At 37.9% G+C, this 22,882-nt stretch overlaps 1 protein-coding gene across 3 annotated transcripts in view; it reads left to right on the top strand.

The window, feature by feature from the left end:
• Positions 1 to 21,253, top strand: part of rargb (retinoic acid receptor, gamma b) — a 53,714-nt gene extending 32,461 nt beyond the window's left edge. The window contains exons 1-8 of one of the 3 annotated variants that reach the window (XM_084394839.1): positions 1,201 to 1,738; positions 13,208 to 13,356; positions 14,451 to 14,592; positions 14,826 to 14,989; positions 16,881 to 17,057; positions 17,309 to 17,513; positions 18,772 to 18,930; positions 19,489 to 21,245. In XM_084394839.1, coding sequence (XP_084250965.1) covers positions 1,594 to 1,738; positions 13,208 to 13,356; positions 14,451 to 14,592; positions 14,826 to 14,989; positions 16,881 to 17,057; positions 17,309 to 17,513; positions 18,772 to 18,930; positions 19,489 to 19,814 — 1,467 coding nt within the window. In that variant the 5' untranslated portion in view covers positions 1,201 to 1,593 and the 3' untranslated portion in view covers positions 19,815 to 21,245. Of the gene's footprint in view, positions 1 to 1,200; positions 1,739 to 13,207; positions 13,357 to 14,450; positions 14,593 to 14,825; positions 14,990 to 16,880; positions 17,058 to 17,308; positions 17,514 to 18,771; positions 18,931 to 19,488 lie in introns of those variants that run through there. The other 2 variants (XM_084394837.1, XM_084394838.1) reach the window with 2 other exon arrangements.
• The last annotated feature ends 1,629 nt before the right edge of the window (positions 21,254 to 22,882 follow it).

A 22,882-nucleotide genomic window follows, 5' to 3' on the forward strand; every position in this document is an offset into this window, starting at 1 on the left:
AAAAATTACAATATAAGATTTGGATAACATTAAGACATATACATTTTTGTTAATTATCCGTAAGTTAAAATAATTATAAATCATTGGCCCAAAGGTCCAAGACCACTAGTGAAAATGCTTTTTGTTTTTTTCTTAGTTAAATACAACTTGTTTCATTACAAATTATATTATTAGAATATACTTGAGTGAAAAGTTGAACTGAACTAATTTATGAACTTTTTGGATAAGAGTGACTCCTTGTATCATTATTACAGTAATTCAAAGTTGTTTATCGATTTCCCTAAGATCAAGAAACCATACAACTTTAATATTTTGAAAACTTTTTTTGAAAACTTTCATAAAAGGCTTTTTGACAAAAATCAGGTTTAAATTTAATTTAAAGTCCCGCTGTAGCCAATAAGTTTATCCCTTAAAATGAATCTTTGATCACCAAAATGACATATTTAAAAGTGTTTTTCCTTCATGCCTTAAAATATCTTGAATGTAACTCGACACCCTTGCCTCATTTAGTATACACGGTTCTATGAATATGCAAATGAGCCCCGCCTCCACTCACTCACTCACTCAGCTCAGAGATCCACTGGTTGACGATCACACGTTGATCTGATTGGTTACAAGGTAGTTTGTGACGTCAGAAACACCAGCGATTTCAAAGCGTGTTTTTGAGACTGTCTTTGGTTCACTGCAGTTTTAAGGAGAAAATACTCAGCAATGCTGTCGACTTATGAATTTACGCATGGTTTGTCTTAAAGCACATTAAACACACCACATAGACACATAAACAACATTAAAAGCTTGATTTTCACCGCAGCGGGACTTTAAGTTATTGTATTCTAATTAGAATCACATTCCTGCATGTCAACTCGTATTCAGGAAGTGTAATTTAAAAGGCATTCTTCAATTCAGTTGGACAGCCCTGTGAGTATCAACACTTTCGCATGAACGAGTGCGTCTAGAGAAAAAGAAGGCGATATATTTCAAAGGAAGAGTGCAAGAAGATTGATAGATAGAGGGAGTGAGAGGAGGTCATGTTGTTTGTTTTCATTTGCAAAGGTATAAAATATGATGCAGGCTGACAGATTGCTCTAGCAGAAAATGGAAGGGAAAGTTTTCGTCTCTCAGCCAACCACAAAAGCACCCGCCTCCCTCCCTCTTTCCCTCCCTCCTTCACTCCCTCACTCCCTCGCTCTGTCATTCCTCTCCCTCTCCCTGCGTAAAGCCGAGGCGAGTGAAGGTTGTGGAGACTCAGTATGTTAGCTGACACTCAAGAGTCCTGACAGTTTGATAAAGCTCATGAACTCAGACAGCAGAGAGGTGATGATCACTATAGACCAGCGCTGGAGCCGTTTGACTCGACGGAGGGAACAGAACACAACAGTTCCAGTTACCGAGAGAAAACCAGTCGGCTAGAGTGACAGCTACACCTGAAACAGAAGTCTCAAGTCCTTGAGACTTTCTATTGTGATTGATAGCTTTGGCAGCCGTGTCAGACTGACTGGAGGACTGCGTTTGAGTGGGTCGTCGTCTGCTGGATCTGCAGTTCACCGACAGCTTGAGATTCAGCGTTTGAGTTGGTGTTGAAGACTGGACGTGATGTTTGACTGTGTGGAGGCTCTCGGGGTCGGGGCCAGACCCCTGTTCGACGTGAGCGCTCAGAGTTCATGCATGCTCAGGAAAGCCAGCTCCTTCTTCCCTGCACTCGAGTCCTTCTCATGGAGCAACAACACGAGCCTGCAGTGTAAGTGTGAGGAGTCTCTACTCGCTCCAGCTGCACGTGTTCATATCTCTGTGTCCTCTCCAGCATTAGCATTAGTTATTCTCGGAGTCTGAGTGAGTGTGGTGTGTGTGCTCAGCATCTTGTCATGCGCTAACTGGCTTAAATGGTACTTTTGTTAACTTTCTAAAGGCCAGACCTTTTGCCTAGTCGTCAGAACAAATTTACTGTTGGTGATGATAAAATGCTGATACTTTTGCATAATATTTCTGAATATTGTCATTGTGATAGATGCTTAGTAATTAGTGATGACAACAATTATAAACAGTCCTGCAAAATTGACATTATTAATAGTGGAGTGTGACTGCAAATTGTAGTTTCATGCTCATATTTGGTTGAAACAGTCAAAAATGAACATATAAATACAGGCCCAGGGCTTTTAAACGCTGTATAACCTTAAATTGGACGCAGAAAAAGGTGCTAAAACTATGACACGTAAAATATTACATCATTATCCTGATTATTAAAGAAAATATGTATTTATGGTATATGGTGATAAAATAAAATATATACAAATATGAATTATGCACACACTCTAGTTTTAAATAATGCACGGAAATAATGTACATTGTAATGTTTTATATATTTTCATAAATAATTGCAAGTTAAAATGCAGTATATTTGCAGATTCTTGTTACATCTGAAATTTGTTTGTCGTATTTTAGCGCATTATACTTTCTAAAGGTGTAACAGAGAATCAGTAAGTATTATAATGTATTATAACTGTGGTTACAATTATTCATGATATCATACATTGCCTTATAAGGTGCATTACAAAGTATAATTAATTCATTAAAACACTGTTATAATGCATTATTTATATACAGGCTTCAAGTCAAGTAATCTCTCTCTTGTGTGTGTGTGTGTGTGTGTGTGCTCAGAGTCTCTCAGCATCATTTTGACTTTAATGGATGTCTTTAATTATTTAATTATGAATACAATGAACTCAATTAAAGGATTAAGGAGCCCGATGGGACAGAAACCAGGAGAGAATGGGAGGATTAGGGGTTTTTCTGCTTAACATTTGCCTCTCTATGATCACAGGAAAATCCTTTGGCAAGTTCATTCAGAGTGGAAATGCTCCACATTTATAAGGTTATTTAAATGCCACGTTATGAGATCCAAGTTATTTAGTTGAAAGTAAATAGCTGAACTGAAATATGACAGTGAGTAAGAGTTGTGATTATCTTACATGAAAAATATTCAGTGTCCTTCATATTGTCTCCATCTTTGTCCAATCATTTGGAATTCATTACATATTTCAATGAAGAAATAACTCATTGACTCTTGCAATGTCTGTCATCAAGTTTAAAGCACACTCAGGGAACTAGAAAGAAAAATACAGACGTATTTATATGAATCCCAGCCCGTGTGTCTGCGTCTGCGTCTTATTGTATGTGCGCGTGAGTGGATTTCACACGGTCCTGCTGGAATTTGCCTCTATGCCGTAATGCCATTTTATAGCCAGACTGACGGCTTGAAAGAACATCGCACCCCACAACAAGGCCCACCTCACAATGAACCGTTTACAATAGTCTGAAGTGTCTTCTCACCCTCAGAGGAGCAACAGCTGAGTCCTACCTCTCCATCTAAACTTGAACTTGTTCGCTTTTGCTAGTGCATTACCCTTAGTAGCGATGCACAATATATCCGCCACCATATCGGTATCGGCCGATATATGTTCATTCTTAATGTTATCGTTATCGGCCCAATAAAAAAATCTGGCCGATATATTAAAGCCGATAAATAAAGGATTATTTCCTTCAGCTGAGACACTTCAGATGCGAGCCGTTTGCCGTGATGGTTTTGAATTACTTCACTCTAAAAAATGCTGGGTTGTTTAACCCAATGTTGGGTCAAATATGGACTAACCCAACGTTGGGTTAAAAATGCAATTTAAAAATGGACAAACCCAGCCGTTGGGTTACATTTTTAATGTAACCAATGCAATTTGTCCATTTTTTTCCTCAAAAATGAGAATATTATAATTGTGTGCTTGGGACATGGCTTTTAATGGTGAGACTTGTTTTTGTAATCAGGCTCTCAAAAATTATATACAAATTTGGATTAAGGTTTATCGACCAATATATCGGTTATCGGTATCGGCCAAAATTTTCATATGCATCTCTAACACTTAAGATCTGTTGTTGTAGAAAGGTTGTTAATAACTCTTAGTTCTCGTCTGCATGCTTCAGTTGATACATTAGATGCAAGTTTAGTTTCCTCTTTTGACTGTTGGCTATGGCTCGATGTTTTGTAGACCTTCACATCAGCAAACCCTTCAAGACCTAAATGCAAAGTGATTTACTTCAACGAAGTATGGTTTGCTAACACTGCTGAACTAACACGGATGCATGGAGGTTCTTCATCGTACTCTTTGACCACAATTCAGTATCTTTTTTAAAACAAATTGTGATGTTTTGTCAGGCTGAAGTTCATGTCTGAAGGTGAGGTCTTGTCTGGATGGGATGATTCTCTGGTCGACGTTGGGTTCTGGTCAGTGACCAGTTGTTTCAGTCTTTCGGTTGTGTGGGGTGTAATAATGTGAAGGTGGCTGGGGAGGGGGTGGCCAAATGTTGGTTCAGCTTCATCCTGAAAAGGCAAAATAAAAAGGGTCAGTTTATGAGGTACTATAAAGAAGAAAGCTTTGTATGCATGCAGTTGAATGAAAGGGGCAATCCAAGTTTAACAACTTGCTTCTAAGAAAGACAGCTCCTGTTTTACCAGTCTGCCTTCATCCCATCAGGACATGTGTTGGTCCATGTGTGCAGGAGATGCTGGTTAAGCTTTCAGCAAAGCTGTTCTTAAACTGATACTTTTAAATGAGAAACTGAAACCATGGTTTACATCCACTGATATAGTCAATCCTCATTCGATCAGCACATTTTGTCAAAGAGACCAAAATTGCATGTCTGACTTTAGTACATATATAACCTAGTTTTAGGATGCTAATTTAGAACAAAATGTATTTTAATGCTACAATGTCTGTTTTCACCTTCTTCTTTCTGGGTCATTGCATTTCAAGTGCTCCAAAAATGGTAAAGTTAGTTGCTTGGTTATTTTTAAATTAGGCCAAATTAAATTAAATTTAAGAATTACCGTTTATGTATTGGTATTATTAAACCACTATTTAAAAATTTTCTTTTTAATTTTAATCCTGAGCTACGATATTGAGGTTTCTGTAAGCATCTGCATAGCCCAAAGTTTGTTGTGTGCCATCACACAAAGATGGCCGCTGTGGTTAAACCAAGCAAAGTACAAAAAAAAAAAAAAAATTGGTGGATTTGCTGTACAAATACCTTAAAATAATCACTCAAAACAAAAAAAAACTTTAGAGATGGATTGTCAACCAAACAATGAAGCCAACAGAAAAGAGATCTGCATATGCAAATGTCTCACAATTTTTTATTTTTTTTATTTAATAATAGCCACAGAGAGATAAATTCAGATGTTTCGATCTTCTTCAGTCAGGACTTACCACTAAATCATTCAAACATGTCGACATATTTATCGATAATGATCAGCGATGGCTTTATATATGGGTTAAATATTAGATTTAAATATGTGTGTGCCAGATTAGGTCTGACAGACCACTTTATTTATTTATTTATTTATTTATTTCCTCTTTCTCATTTGTAAAAATGTTTTTCATATATTTCAACTTAAATTATTAAGTATAATCAACATGGTTGTACATGTCATTTAAACTTACATTATATTAAGCTGATCGTTTAATCTTGTATAACTTGAAATTGCTTAAATTATAAAGTTGCCATGACGTACTGATCATATATTTTTATCACAGTAGCTGCAGTGCACTAAAAAAATTCCCTAATTCAACTTTGTATAATCAAATTGGCCATACAAGTCATTTCAGCTCATTTAAAAATATTGCCTATAATTAAATATTGTATAACAACAACAACAACAAAAAAGATTAAATTATTTTGATGAGTTTAAGTAATAGAAAAACATATGTTGTCATGACTTACTGATCATATCCTTTTATTTTCAGTGTATTAATATCCAGCAGTATTGGTGCTCGGCCTGGTCATATGTCGACAGCAGAACAGGTCGTGTGCATTAGTGCATGTTTAGTATGTAGTTTCACACAGGTGCTGGTTTGACTCGAGCTCAGCTTGTTACAGGATTAAATGAGCTTTTAGTCTCTCCAAACACTGTGGCCTTTGTTATGTGTATCTCCTGTGAATGTGAAAACAAGAATCGGCTCAGTCCACAGGCATGAGCATTATGTGTTCTGAAATATTTAAGGGTGTTATTTTCAAAATGGTGACATGCCAGGGCAGGGAAAAGCATGTGTGCGTGTGTGTGTGTGTGTGTGTGAGTTCACCGGGAAAATGCAAAGACATGCAAATAATAATATCTAAGGACACACACACACACACATAGTGATTATGAGTAATAATAAATTAATGACAGTATTAATATTTCAAACATGCATGAAGGTAATTTTGCAGTGCTATGCAGTCATTTACATTTTGTAAAGTGTCTTGCAGTAGTCTTGCAGATCTTCAAAGAGATCTGCAAGTAATACGGAAAAATTATGTTTATTACTATTAACACAATATTGATGTAAATGAATGTGACAGCAATTTAGTTCATTGCAATTACAAAAAAGAGAATAACTTGATTGCTGCTGCATTTCGCAGAGTATGTTTGTTTAACTAATACGCTGTTGCACTATTATAACTATTACAGTCCTGAAAATATTTTAGACCTAATAGCAATTTGTTATTTAAGGATTAGGAAATCAAATGAGGTTTTAATGCCTCAATCCCATATCTAATGTTCAGAAGCGTCCAGGCGTTAGGTTTTGGAAGCAAACCTGAATTGACCCAACCTGTTAAATTTCTCAGCAACGCTTCAAGTCGAATGTTGGTGAGATGTTACAAAATCTAACAACATGCAGAAAGCCTGTAAAATCCACTGTGTCAGCATTTGACTAAAAAAAGAGTCAGAACAAATACTGTTGTCTTACCAATGTATTTTTTTTCTTGGTAAAAAAGAGAGAAAAGAAGTACTGTTTAATGTTTGCTGTATTCAGATACATCCACACAACTGATCCTGCGTGTTCCTTCAAGTTTTCTTCTTCATTCCTATATAAAATCAGTTCACTTAAAATCTGTTTGTGCACTATTTGCTTTCGCTCCATATTGGAATTCAGAACATCAAGAGTTTCATGAACGCCTTTTGTAGTTTTTAGTGACTCAATCATGCAGTTCAATCCATCCACACATACAGTACAACCACGCAGAAGAAATGAAAGAGCCATTCATCTCTGCACTCAGTCTGCAAACCATTATGTGTGTGTTTGGATCCAAAATATGCATGACAAATGTATGAGCGATTTTGCATTTTGCTTTAAAAACAACATCCTTTTTTTGTGCCAGTGCAGTCATTATGACATGAGGAACACTTTATTTAATTATATACATTAGAGAGGAAAAGATGAACTGAGAGATAAAGTACAAAGAAAAGATGATCAATTCAAGACTTAGTGAAGTTCATCAGGAACATAAAACACAAGTTCTGTTCATCACCTGCTGGAAAAACTAGGCCATTTATACTTGTATTTAATGTGTACACATACATATTTGTATGTTTGGATAGACACTGAAGCAACCTTTGTACAAATATAGTGTATGTAGCCATATATGAATCTATTAGTAATTCATTAAATAATAATAAAACATCAGAAACGTAATAGTCTTGAGCAGATGTTGCATTACGTGATGCTTCTGTTGAGTGATGATTTGCTTCTTTCTGATGATGTCAGAACCAGTTTACTCCTGGTATAAAGATGATTGATCAGAAGTAGACGAGGGAGACAGAGTCCCGTTTACACCTGGTGTTTTATTTGTCTCTTTGTCCACTTTCAGCCACTTCTGAAAAGAAGTTCAACAAAGTTGAAATCCCGTCTGGCTAGCGCGCTCCCCATAATGTTCACGCATTCAGTCAATAGGCGGAGAGAAGACAGTCTTTTTCTGCTGTTCGAACACATTTGACTACATGAGCATCTACAATATGAAAGTAATCTTCGACTACCTCTGGAAGTGGTTGAAAGTGAACAAGGTCAAAATGTTTAGACCCCGTTTACACCTGCATTTAGCGTCGTCCACTTGTGATCCGATCGACCAAAACGCATCTTAAAGGGGAACTATAATGCTGATGTAAACAAAGATGTAAAATAAGTCTCTGATGTCCCCAGAGTGTGTATGTGAAGTTTCAGCTCAAAATACCCCACAGATATTTTTTATAGCATGTTCAAATTGGCACTTTGTGAGGGTGAGCAAAAACGCTCTGTTTTTGTGTGTCCCTTTAAATGCAAATGAGCTGATGCTCCCGGCACAGGGGGCGGAGCTTCAAGAGTTTGTGTGTGTGTGTGTGAAAATTTCAAAAACTTTTAGCCTTTTATGTTCAAACCGGAGTCGGACAATAATGGAGAGACTCAGAGAAGAAGTGACAACATGTAGAAGCAACAGGATATTTCTGAATGGTTAGTTGATGAATTATGAAGCTGATGTGATCTTCTAGTCATTGATTAGCATATTCTGTCATTATAATCTATAAATCGCGTTCTGGGGGGCGGGGTTTATGTAAATTTTAGGGTTTGTGATGTCACTAACCCTGAAGAAGCTCGTTGTAGTCCTTACCAGCCGTTTGTTGTAGTCCTTAAAAAGAGATTTCTGTAAAAGCAAATATCTCCCTTTGCTTTGAACTTTGAGCGTTGTAACTTTGCAGATGTTGTTTATGCTCAAACAGCAACATTACACACTAACTAAAGTTAGAAAAGTTAAATCATAATCAACCACCCCTTTAATAGCAGGTGTAAACAGGAGCTCACAGAGACGGTATCGCCTGATAGTGTTGCTGAGTTTGCTGAAAGACATGGATATTATCAGTGTTTCCATGCAATTCGAGCCAACAGAGAGAACTTGGATTGCCATGCTGAAGCCCTCGACTCCTTTACTGATAAAACCTGCATCACCTTTCATTGAGTTTGTTGTCTAAACAGTGCAGACATACAGTAATCTGCAGAAATGTGGACTGAGACCACTTACAATACAATCATAACAAATAAATCATTTTCTTTGTGTGTAATTCAGCGCCCCTATTATGCATTTTTGAAAATTACCTTTCATGGAGTGTGTAATAGAGCTGTTTGTGATTGTAAAAGATCTGCAAAGTTTCACAGATCAAAGTGCAGATAAATAGAGTTTTTGTCTCTCAAAAGAAAGAAGTGATTCTGAACTGAAACGAGTCGTCAGTAATTCCAGTCTCACTTCCTGCTGAATCTGCGTAGGTTTGTAACAGATTTGCATAACGCCAGTCTATGTTCTTCATTGGCTGCCGTGAACAACGTCTACTTTGACCCTCAAACACTGTAGTTTATCTGAGACTGGAAGAGTTTGGTTCGTGTTGTTCGTGTGGAGAAGATGCTGTTTTCTGCTGACAGAGCAAATCCACTTTGATGAGATTGATACGGTAAAACCGACGCCATCGTTACTGTCCGTATCACTGAGGATCAGGAGCTGAGGAAGATCCGGAGCTGAAATTCAGATATGATAATGAGCGTTTGGTTTCTGACACGGTCGACCAATCACAACAGACTGGGCCATCTGACCAATCAGAACAGAGAAGCTCTCAGAGAGGCGGGGTTTAGAGAGACTGAATCCTTGAAAGAACCGTTTCAGACACTGAGAGAATAGAGCCGATGCTGCAGTGGAGATTATGAGGAAATAAAGTGTTTTTTGAGCTTGGATGCATGTAAACCTGTTGTAGGAGACGCCCCAAAAAATATAAATAAATCAGGAATCTTTAAAATAGCATAATAGGGGCATTTTAATGGAAGTCTATAAAATTCATTCCAGTTCAAAAATCAATGGCAAGTCATTTTTTTCAGTACATTTTTAGTTTCTTCTGAAATCCTATTATGCTGTCAAGTGCCAATTCAGACAGTAAAAAACATTTTATTTAACTGTTTCTTCTGAAAACTCCACCTGCTTTACTTCAAAATCGACCATAGACTACTTCATGTATTCTCCACGAGTCACGTCAAATATAACAAAGAGAGAAAATGGAATGGGAACAGAATTGCATTCCTTCTTTCTTCCCCTTTACGTCTGTCAGTCATTCCTCTGGTGGCGCCAGGTTTCCACTCCTCCAGCACAAAAGAGGCTGATGTTTTCAGAACCGCTCTGTGTCACTCGAGCATTGCTGCCATATAAACACATAAAGCCAATTCAGACCAAGTTACTACATAAACACAGTGATCAGGTTGCGTTCTCACCCACTCACTCGCCCATCACCCCGACCTTGTGTTTCACAGAACATTATGTGCAAGAACTACGTCTATCAGCATTCCAGAGACCTAGAAGTCTTGCATGACAGAACCACACAAAACTAAACACAACAACACACAGTATCAATACTTGATCCTATTACCTACTGCATAATGCACAATAATACACACACGCATCAGACTGATGTCTTTTCCAGCTTCATGAGCATTGCTTTTTTAAGATGGTGTGTCAAGCTAAAATTAGTTAAACTTTTAAAACCGTGTCTTGTGACCCTGCGTTCTGTTCCATTGCGTCTGTTTGTGAACACACACTTGTATTGTAAGAAAATATGTTCTACAAGTTACACAATAGACTATTATACTTAATAATAAGTCAATAAGCAGGTCAAATCTCAAGGTCTTAGATCATGTCTTATTTGAACAACTAATGTTTACTGTTTTTTGTCTGTTTGGCTTTTTGCTCACTGGAATTCTCAGTGTTTCAGCAACTACATTTTGTGCCTTATTTATGAAACGAGAACAGAATGAAATGTGTATTCTTGCATACACACTTGTAAAAGTTTGGGATTTTGAATGACTTTTGAATGAATTATTTGATGATATTTTGAAATACTATTACTAATTAAAATAACAGTTTTCTATGTGTATATGTTGTCAAATGTAATTTATTCCTGTGATTTTTCAGCATCATTACTCCAGTCTTCAGTGTCACATGATCCTTCAGAAATCATTCTAATAGGATGATTTGCGGCTCAAGAAAAATGTATGATTATTATTAATGTTGAAAACAGCTGTGCTGCTTCATATTTCTGTGGAAACCATGATGCACTTTTTCAGGATTCTCTGATGAATAGAAAGTTCAAAAGGACAGCATTTATTTTATTTTTTTAATGGTAGTAATGTGTTTAATAGCTCGATGAACAATTCACACAGAAATGTGCTTTTGCTTCATGAATTCGGTCCATTGAATGCATTGTTCTTCCTCTCACAGCTTTGTTTTCATCCCAGTCAAATTAAATATCGGCGTCTACCCGGAATAAGGTCCATATATTTTGAAGTTCGAATATCTTCTGTTCACATCAAAAGTGGGTTGTGACTTTGGAACGTCTCTAGCACAGATTTCCGTGCTGTTTTTGAAAGGAAACATCCTTTCATAGTTCGCCAAATGTCAGATCATCAACGTAGCATATTTTATCTCCGAGGTCGCGATTAGATCACTGGCAGTATTTGTGTGACTCTCGGTTCATGTTCATGTCTTGAGAAGCCAAAGCCAAGGTCAAAGTGAAACTCACCCTCTCTCACACATTCTTCATCCGTCTCCCCCAACCCCCTGGTTTTTATGAGATTTCTCATCTATACCTTCTCTCATTTTGCTCTTGTTAAACGGTGCCCGTGGAGGGACAGAGGGAGGAGAAGAACGAGAGAATGAGAGGCACATTTGGGGGATTCACTCCATTCAGTAGGAGGAATGGCCAATAAAATCTGCCCCGTTTTAGCTGTTTTTCTCTCATTTTTTACAAGTGGAGAGTGAGGGACAGCTGGTGCTGGTGTGAATGGCTGGCCAAGGTGACTCTGCCAATAAAGAGCCGGTCAGGCAAGCCTCGGGCTTCGGTCAGACCACAGACGGGCTTTACGGGGGATCTCGAGACTGGACCTCTAGTAAAAAGCCAGTCATCCAGGCCCGAGGAATTTAGGGTCCAGGAAACAAGAGCATGAGGGGGGAAAGGGTGTCTAGAGGTGAAAGTTGAACCGAGTGACAGCGTGGACTTGCACAAAATATACAACACTGGATTCACACGGTGGTGTTTAAATTGGGCAAAGCGTGTTATATTGTATGTTTGCGCCTGTATGGCTGCTTTCCAGGATGTTTCTGAAACTGACTGGTGCCATTTGGGCGCGTGACAGCGAGTTGAACACATGCTGAGGTGTCAGTCAAAGCATGTTATTCATTCATCCAGGAACACTTTACAAAAGGGTTAACATTAGTGCTACATTAGTTAACATTGAACAATAACTCTACAGCATTTCTTTATGCACTGTGAATAACACGAACAAACAATGATCAATTGTATTTTTATTAACTATAACATATTAGGGGTGTAACGGTGCACAGGAGTCACGGTTCGATACGAGTTCGATACAACAGGAAAAGCTATTCAGTTCATTTTTCTCATCTCTCTTCTCTTTCAGCACTCAATGTGCTCTCATAATATTTGTCTTTGAGCTCTGACCCCTGGACAGAGGCTTCCTAATGCATTTGACAACTTCATCCTTATTCTCTTACATTCTTGATAAATTAAAGAGGACATATTATTGCCCTTTTTCAAAGTCTTGATGTTGTTTTTGGGCTCTACTAAAACAGGTTCCCTTTCGAGGGAGCAGCGAGTTATGTCGTTGTACGGGAAACGCACCCCAGGTTAGTCCCTGTCTCTATGAAGCCCCTCCTTCTGAAAAGCACACTGTGCTCTGATTGGCCGGCTGGAGCAGTGTGTTGTGATTGGTCAGCCGCTTCAAGTGTGTTTGGGAAATGTCCCGCCCCCTTACCATAACTGCCAGTTTAACACACTACTAACTAACTCAACCAGGCCCCGCCCCTTTATTCTGCGTATCAATTATTTAAATGAGGAATATTGTGACTCAAGACTACAATAGAGGCGTTTCAGGGAGTTCAGAAACACTGACACTGATATAAAGAACTCCTGCTGGAGGGACTTTGTGCTTTGTAACTTTGCAGAGCTTTTTCAGCAACATTACACACTAAAGAAAAGTTGAACCTGTAAAAAAAAAAAAAAAAAAAAAAAGTTTATAATAGGTCCCTTTAATATTCTTTAAAATAGCAACCCACCTGAATTCAAGTCATTATTTTTGACGATGCACCCAATAATAAGTTTTATGATTAAGAATGCACCATAAACTCACCAATCAAAAATATGTGAAGGAGAAAGTGGCTTTGTTTTTTAAAGAGTAAGTGCATGTTTTGAAGAGTGGGGGAGTGATGTTTGCCAGTTAAAAACCTGCCTGTAGGGCTTGAGGATTTGAAAAACCAATAGAGATTCTTGTCTTAGTAATCATCTCTAAATATCTTGTCCTTTTCTTCCTGATGTCTGCAGCGGTGGAGACTCAGAGCACGAGCTCAGAGGAGATGGTTCCCAGTTCTCCTTCTCCACCTCCTCCTCCTCGCATCTATAAACCCTGCTTTGTGTGCCAGGACAAATCTTCTGGCTATCATTATGGAGTGAGCTCTTGTGAGGGCTGCAAGGTACACACTCTTAGAAGAGACCAGTCTGACTTCTGGACAGCTCGTAAACATACTTTATCGCTAGAAAAAAATAAACAACCCATCAAACATGAAAGTATTATGCAATCTTTCTCCTTATATAGAACCTTTTGGCATAAAGGGTTCTTTAATTTTGTAATTAATAATAAAAAAAATTATACTTTGGACCAAAAATGTAAAAAAATCTTTTTTCTCAAATCATTACATTTATGATTTGTTTTAAACCTTAAATTTTTATGTGAACATTAATCAAAAATGCTATTTCTTTTCACAAAGACAAAGACATTCATAAAAAAGTAAAAAGATTATTTATTATAAAGACCATATCATATTTAATCAATATATTTTCTTTAGACAGAAGCCAAAATGTTAATTAATGTAGGTCAATATAATTATTCTTTGGCTTTTTACAACTTAATTTAACCCTAAAAGCTAAATTAGCTATATATGAAACTTATGTTAAAACTGACAACATTTTGTTAGTCAAAGTATAATTTAGTTTACTTACTATAAAAAAGGTAACTCAGAAAGACCTTTTTAAATATGCATCATATTTTGTACCTAAAAAAAAGAATTTCTTTTACCAATGTTCTGCACATCAGCACTCTGGTGTTAAGCTAAAATAGTATTTAAACAAAATGGTTTATTTTTAATTTTTCAAACCGATCAAAACAGGTTTAAAAAACACGACCAATATTATAATGCACTTCAAAATAAATGACACATTCACTAATCAAAACCTGAGAATGGTTAATTATGTTAGAGTCCCATATTGGCGAAAAGATTTGGGTCAAATACAGCATACCATGAAAACAAATAAGACAGTTATTATTACGCTGTGTTTACATTATAACAGCACATGATGCAGAACAGTGGGCAAAGGTCACGGTTTGAGTGCTGCCATCTAGTGTTACTGTCAAGTTGAAGAATGTTGATTTCATTCACACATCTATAGTGCCCTCTGCTGAATGCTCTGGTGAAGTTCATCAAATCTGGTCACTATTAGACAGAAGATTTTGAGTTATTGTCATGTAAATCGTAACGTAAATACTTATGTTTCTTTGTCTCTCTCTCAGGGTTTTTTCCGTCGCAGTATCCAGAAGAACATGGTGTACACCTGCCACAGAGACAAAAACTGCCAGATCAACAAGGTGACGCGCAACCGCTGTCAGTACTGTCGACTGCAGAAGTGCTTCGAGGTCGGCATGTCGAAGGAAGGTAAACCTCAGAGCAGTTTACATCACTAACTGTACACTTCTCAGTTCACAACACTGATGAACACAGAGTACAGTCAGTTCACAAGTCTATGACTGTACGTCTTGGCATGAAGAACACTGCACTCAACTCCAAGAGCAACTCACTGCTGCTTCCAACATGTGTTGTTTTATATACAGCGTATTAGATTTGTGTTTGAACACTCATATTATTTTTTGTTGTTCTTCTTCTTTTAGCAGTGCGGAATGACAGGAATAAGAAAAAGAAGGATGTAAAAGAGGAGGTGGTTCTTCCAGAGAGCTATGAGCTGAGTGGAGAACTGGAAGAACTGGTTAATAAAGTCAGCAAAGCGCACAGGGAAACCTTCCCTTCGCTCTGTCAGCTGGGGAAATACACGACTGTGAGTCCTGAGTCACTTCATACTCACACACCTCCTCCTGTCTGGCAGATTAACAAACACTGCGGGTCTGCGTGTGCAATATTTCAGAACATTACACATCCACTGAACCACAGCAAAAATAAAGAGTGTTTTTTATTGAGAGACAGAGACTCCACTTTTTTGTTAACATTAAGATTTTGGTTAACATTTTTATGAATGAATAATGGCTATCTTTGACTAACCACAATAACTTTTAATCACATATTTTGCAGTTCAGTTCAATTCTGTGTGACAAATGAATTATTAGAAGTTCAGAGAAACATTTTAGTTTCTCACTTAATTATTATGAGGTCACAGATAGACTTATGCCAAATATGTCCCACAGACTCACATAACTGTGTGCAATTGTTTACTTAGTGCAACAAAATGAATGCAAATAGAACTATGAAGCGAATACTAGTACTATTATTACTACTATAAAACTAAACAATACACATAATCTCACATTCAAATACAAGTAGAGTATACATACAGAAGTTGTAAGAAGTGAGTTCTTATGGGAAGTGAGGACTTTTTCCTCACGTTATATTGGCAAACTGTGACAAGATTTAACAAGCATTATGATTCCCATGAAAAGTGCTTTAAACACTGAATATTAAGCATATGTATCCATTTGGAAAAACCATTTTGCTAATTTTTGCATAATTATAATTTTTCAAAATTATTTGATGAATATAAAGTTCAAAAGAACAGCATTTATTTAAAATAGAATATCTTCTAACATTATAAATGTCTTTACTGTAACTTTTGATCAGTTTAACTCATCCTTGATGAGTAAAAGTATTGATTTATTTTATTTCTTTCCCCCAAAAATAAAATAAAAATTCTTACTGACCCCAAACTTTTGAACGGTAGTGTTTAATGTTACAAAAGCTTTAGATTTCAGATAAATGCTGTTCTTTTGAACTTTCTATTCATCATAGCATCATGAAATAAAAATGAAAATAACTGTTCTCAACATTGATAATAATCATAAATGTTTCTTGAGCATCAAATCATCATATTAGAGTGATTTCTGAAGGATCATGTGACACTGAAGACTGGAGGAATGATGCTGAAAATTCAGCTTTGATCACAGGAATAAATTACACTTTAAAATATATTAAAATAGAAAACAGTCATTTTAAATTGTCATAATATTTTTTTATAATTTTTTATCAAATAAATGCAGCCTTGGTGAGCAGAAGATACTTCTTTTAAAAACATTAAAAGATCTTACTGACCCCAAACTTTTGAACGGTAGTGTACATCTGTCTGTCTATCCATCTATCATATGAAATATGAAACATATGTATATGGTCACTGCTATAAATGTTTCTTGAGTGCTTTGAGTTACACTCAGTGTCAGATAAAAGTATAAACTCAGCACCAGATGGGTAATACAACATTCTCAAATATATCTATAAATTTGACCTGTAATAAATATTTCATAATATCTGTATGCTATTACGACTAGACATAATTGCAACTGAACAGGTTTTGAAATACATTATTACTAGATCGAAGTAAAATCTGAGCATGGGATTTTCATTAGTTAAAATTGCATTGTAAATTTCTTCCATGTGAATTTAGTCAGAATTTCATTATAGATATCTGCATTGTAAATGATTAATAGTAAAAATTCTCAAGTGGCCAGTCAAAACTGAAATGTGAATAGTAACACTGAATGCATTAAAAATGCCCTGTTCATCTTCTATATATCTCCTATACATTCACTGCTGCTGTACTTCCACACACTCGTGTTTTTATGAATCAGTGATTTAACAACGATTACTGTTTAAGAGATATTGGTTCAATTGTATGGGAATGCATGGAGGAGTGTGCTCAGTTTTCCTGTTTTACTCTGTTTCAGAACTCCAGTGCGGATCACAGGGTTCAGCTGGATCTTGGACTGTGGGATAAGTTCAGTGAACTCTCCACAAAGTGCATTATAAAGATTGTGGAGTTTGCCAAACGTCTGCCAGGTTTTACTTCACTCACCATTGCAGACCAGATCACCTTACTGAAATCTGCCTGCCTTGATATACTGGTAAATACAACAAAAACTATATAATTAACAACCAACAAAGTTGTCTCATCTTAAAGGTCAATTCGATTTTTTAGGGGCAGTGGAAACAGACTCATTTCGTTTAGATGCAACCTCTTAATTCAGTGCATATGGTGCAGGATTCTGAAAAAACAATGACACATTTTGCCTCTTCATATATACAGTATGTATTTCCTCATTGTCAACTTCAACTTTATTAGATTGACTTTGTCTTGATGCTTTGTTTCCCGCAGATGTTGCGTATTTGTACTCGCTACACTCCAGAGCAGGACACTATGACCTTCTCGGATGGGCTGACCCTCAACAGAACACAGATGCACAACGCTGGTTTTGGGCCACTCACTGACCTGGTGTTTGCTTTCGCTGGGCAGCTCCTGCCTCTGGAGATGGACGACACTGAGACCGGGCTCCTGAGTGCAATCTGCCTCATCTGTGGAGGTGCTGCAGTCTCGCCTTTAGGAGTCACTTCAGTTCTTCTACTTTATGCATAGAAATTGAATTGCATCGGGAAACTTTCAATTGGGTTAACAATGCATAATTGTAAAGGTCCTTGCACACTGAGTCTGAAATTTTCGTATGCGTTTTTTCGTATTCGTCGTTCGGTGGCTCTGAATTGTTAAAATACCATAAAAAATGCAGAAAATCAAACCCGATCCGAATTTTTTTATGACGGACGAAAGTTTCGAAGGCAGTGTGTAATCGTGATTGACATAACGTGAGGTTGAATGTATTTTTTAACGTGCAAAAATTTCGAATTTCAAATTTCGTGCAAGGACCTTTACAGTGAAATTCCTTTGAGTGAGTGAGTGAGTGAGTGAGTCAGTGAGTGAGTCAGTGAGTCAGTCAGTGAGTCAGTGAGTGAGTGAGTGAGTGAGTGAGTGAGTGAGTGAGTCAGTGAGTGAGTCAGTGAGTGAGTCAGTGAGTGAGTGAGTCAATGAGTCAGTGAGTGAGTGAGTGAGTCAGTGAGTCAGTCAGTGAGTCAGTGAGTGAGTGAGTCAATGAGTCAGTGAGTGAGTGAGTGAGTCAGTGAGTGAGTCAGTGAGTCAGTGAGTGAGTGAGTCAGTGAGTCAGTGAGTCAGTCAGTGAGTCAGTGAGTGAGTGAGTCAATGAGTCAGTGAGTGAGTGAGTGAGTGAGTCAGTGAGTGAGTGAGTCAATGAGTCAATGAGTCAGTGAGTCAGTGAGTCAGTGAGTGAGTCAGTGAGTCAGTGAGTGAGTGAGTGAGTGAGTGAGTGAGTCAGTGAGTGAGTGAGTGAGTCAATGAGTGAGTGAGTAACAGAGTGAGTGAGTGAGTGAGTGAGTGAGTGAGTCAGTCAGTGAGTGAGTGAGTCAGTGAGTCAGTGAGTGAGTGAGTGAGTCAGTGAGTCAGTAAGTGAGTGAGTGAGTCAATGAGTCAATGAGTCAGTGAGTCAGTGAGTGAGTCAGTCAGTGAGTCAGTGAGTCAGTGAGTCAATGAGTGAGTGAGTGAGTGAGTGAGTGAGTGAGTGAGTGAGTGAGTGAGTCAGTGAGTCAGTCAGTGAGTGAGTGTTTATTTTACCTCTTGAGTACTATATTAATTTTATACACCTTCAGTAGTAGCTGCTCCAGTTGCCCTGTTTCTTTTATAAACATTTTGACTCCCTGGTTGGTTTATTCCTTGTGTTGTTGTCAAAGTCTGATTGGCATGTCCTGCTCTTCTCTTACTGGTTGAATGAATAGACCGCATGGATCTGGAAGAGCCTCATCGTGTGGATCAGCTACAGGAACCTCTGCTAGAGGCGCTAAAGATCTACGCTCGCCGTCGACGTCCCAACAAACCTCACATGTTCCCACGGATGTTGATGAAGGTCACTGACCTCCGAGGCATCAGCACTAAAGGTAGGCATTGTTCATGTCTGTATGGTTTACAATATAGTTTATGTGGTTAACTCAGTGTGATAAAGTCATGGAACTTAAAGGAATAGTTCACTTAAAAATTGAAATTCAGCATTTCATTAACCAAACAGTTGATGGACCCCATTGACATCCATAGTATTTTTTTTCCTACAATGGAAGTCAATGGTGTCCAACAACTGTCTGGTTACCGACATTCTTCACAAACAGAACACTTGCTTCACTTTTATCAAATTGAGGTTAAATTACTGGAGTCACATGTATTACTTTAATAATGTCTTTACTACCTTTCTGGGGCTTGAAAGTGGTAGTTGCGTAGGCTGTCAATGGAGGGACAGAAAGCTCTCAGAAGTATAGAAGTTTACCCAACTATGACAACAACTGCTTCTGAGGATCCTGGAAATGAGAAAAGGGTCGACTAGTCGTACTACTTACCTTCTTGCTGCTGCACAAGCTCATGATAAATAAGTAAAATATGAACCTAAATGAAGAGATTAAAACCTCGAAGCATAAGGTCGATCATGCCTGTGTGTCTCTGTTCAGGAGCGGAGAGAGCCATCACTCTGAAGATGGAGATCCCAGGCCCGATGCCTCCTCTGATCCGAGAGATGCTGGAGAACCCTGAGGCCTTTGAGGAGAAGTCTGACTCTAAAGACAATGAAGCTGCCGCCCCCCTGCCACCTCCTGCCATCCAGGCCATCAAACGCGAACGGGACGAGGAATCTGCCCTGGAGGACGAAGAAGACGAGGAGGACGAGGTTGTGGAGGAGGGACGGGACAGGGCAGGGGACAGTGAGGATGAGGAATGGGGGATCCTGCAAGTGGACATCAGCGGAGCTAGAAAGAGTGTGTCAGGACGAGCACAGTGACCGCTGGACGACAGTATGTATGCGGGTCTGAGACATACACACAACAGCAGACAACTTTAGATTTCAGTTGATGCGAACAGATTTCCCATCATTCAGTCAAACAAACAACATCGTTTCCCATAATGACTTTCTATGACACAAATAAGCATGCACAACTTTGCACATCAAGTTTCCCTCAACCATCCAAAAGCAGTAACAAATTACATCATGAAAACTGAGAAAAACATGCCAATGTTACTTTAGACAGTGTTTCTCTAACTGAATAGAGAGAGAAATTAAAATGAGTGCGAAACTAGAGAAAGAAAGGCCATTATGCCATATCTGGATGTTACTTGGTATATGCATATTTTGTACTACATTTGGAGATGCCAAATATTTGAGAATGCATCCCAAAGCCTTGTTCTCTATAAGGGAAGCGATTTTCACGACTGTATATGGATGCATAACCAGAGCTGATCAATGAGAAAATAGAAAAAACTGCAAACAACCACATGACCAATTCAATGGTCTAAAAAACTTTTTTTTTCTAGACATACATTTACTGCATAACTTTGTACTCTTGATGTTGCATTGTCTCAGATATATTACATTTTGTATATGCATACTTTTCAACAACTCTATTCTTCTTTCAGTGTGTTTTTATGTGTTTTTGAGTACTTGCTTTTTACTAAACGCTCCAACAATATCCTACAGCCATACTCTACATCTGAATTTACCATTTATACCAGTTTTAGGGTTTGGGGCATTAGAAGATTATAAAATAATTGTTTTTAGGTGGATATTTTGAATTGAAAGTAAAATCTTTAGATTTATAACATTATATCACATGATTCATTACATTATTACAAATCAAACTTTTCACTCAGGGCAAATCAAGGACCAAATGTGCTCTACAGTCTCTAGATCAGAGCATGCGTGCACTAGCTATTCACGTACATTTAGATCTTTAGTTATACTGTATCATTACGCAAAAATTACCATTAAAAGCTGAAATGTAACATTTTTCTCTGGGATCTAGAGGACTTATGTGATTAGGTATTAAAAGCAATAAAAGCTACACTGATTTGTTGTACAATGTAAGAACTCTATAGTAATGTGTCAAATATGAGCCGAGCACATGTGGCGTGTACAAGCGATGTGTCATCACATCTTTCAATCCCATAACTGTCAAAAATTTTCCTTTGTAGGTAATGTGGGAAAATGCTAGTTAGGCGAATCTACCCAACACAGATCCAGCAGGGCTTCAAGAAAGTGTTTTGCTCAGTTCTTTAACTCTTTCCCCGCCATAGACGGAATTTTCCGTCTTTCCGTGTTTTCACTGTTATACGGTAGGGGGCGCTATTACACATCTTCTGAAAGAGCACTGAATCTCCTGATCAAAACACAGGTGAAGAAGCTTTTTGCTTTGTTATTAAACTTACCCACATTCAAGTATTGATAAAAAAAAGAATGCATGAAGCTAGAATAAAGCAGGTACCTTTTTTTGTTTAAACGCAGAAGGTGTGTTCTTTCTTTCGATATGTTGCATGTTCAGATATTCATACAACAAAATATCCTGGGAGCCATTAAACTTTAGTGAAAATGATCAAAAATGCTGGCACTGAAACGCTGGCAGGGAAAGAGTTAATATCTGTTTGTCAAATTAATATATTAAAATGAATAAAACAAAACTGGATTTTAGACTACGTCAGTCAGTCGACATCATTATAAAAATGTAATCTCTCATAGAATACCCATACCAAAGAATACAATATAATCTTATTTTTGTTAAAACTAATAAACAAAAACCAACTATAACATACTAAAATGTACTATGGTAAACCCATGGCATTCTTTGAAGTGTGTTGGAGCATCATGCAAACAGACTTCTGTAAGACTATGGGAATCATTCAGTATCATGGGATTACTGACTGTACACTCACCTAAAGGATTATTAGGAACACCTGTTCAATTTCTCATTAATGCAATTATCTAATCAACCAATCATGGCAGTTGCTTCAATGCATTTAGGGGTGTGGTCCTGGTCAAGACAATCTCCTGAACTCCAAACTGAATGTCAGAATGGGAAAGAAAGGTGATTTAAGCAATTTTGAGCCACAAAGCATTTGTGAAGCCACAACACGCACAACCTTGAGGCGGATGGGCTACAACAGCAGAAGACCCCACCGGGTACCACTCATCTCCACTACAAATAGGAAAAAGAGGCTACAATATGCACGAGCTCACCAAAATTGGACAGTTGAAGACTGGAAAAATGTTGCCTGGTCTGATGAGTCTCGATTTCTGTTGAGACATTCAGATGGTAGAGTCAGAATTTGGCGTAAACAGAATGAGAACATGGATCCATCATGCCTTGTTACCACTGTGCAGGCTGGTGGTGGTGGTGTAATGGTGTGGGGGATGTTTTCTTGGCACACTTTAGGCCCCTTAGTGCCAATTGGGCATCGTTTAAATGCCACGGCCTACCTGAGCATTGTTTCTGACCATGTCCATCCCTTTATGACCACCATGTACCCATCCTCTGATGGCTACTTCCAGCAGGATAATGCACCATGTCACAAAGCTCCAATCATTTCAAATTGGTTTCTTGAACATGACATTGAGTTCACTGTACTAAAATGGCCCCCACAGTCACCAGATCTCAACCCAATAGAGCATCTTTGGGATGTGGTGGAATGGGAGCTTCGTGCCCTGGATGTGCATCCCACAAATCTCCATCAACTGTAAGATGCTATCCTATCAATATGGGCCAACATTTCTAAAGAATGCTTTCAGCACCTTGTTGAACCAATGCCACGTAGAATTAAGGCAGTTCTGAAGGCGAAAGGGGGTCAAACACAGTATTAGTGTGGTGTTCCTAATAATCCTTTAGGTGAGTGTGTATGGATATTACAGTCCTAAATATTAACATTTATTTAAAAATGAGATGAGATAAGACAAAAAACACCAACTACTGTGGTGTTATTTACATAGTAATCCAAGGGTCTTTACAGAATATCATGGTATCATGTCTGAAAAACATGCAACCGTATTTATTTGTTGGTGAGAGAGATTACAGAGTAGGGTGT

This window comes from Rutilus rutilus, assembly GCF_951802725.1.
Source record: "Rutilus rutilus genome assembly, chromosome: 22".
NCBI lineage: Eukaryota > Metazoa > Chordata > Actinopteri > Cypriniformes > Leuciscidae > Rutilus > Rutilus rutilus.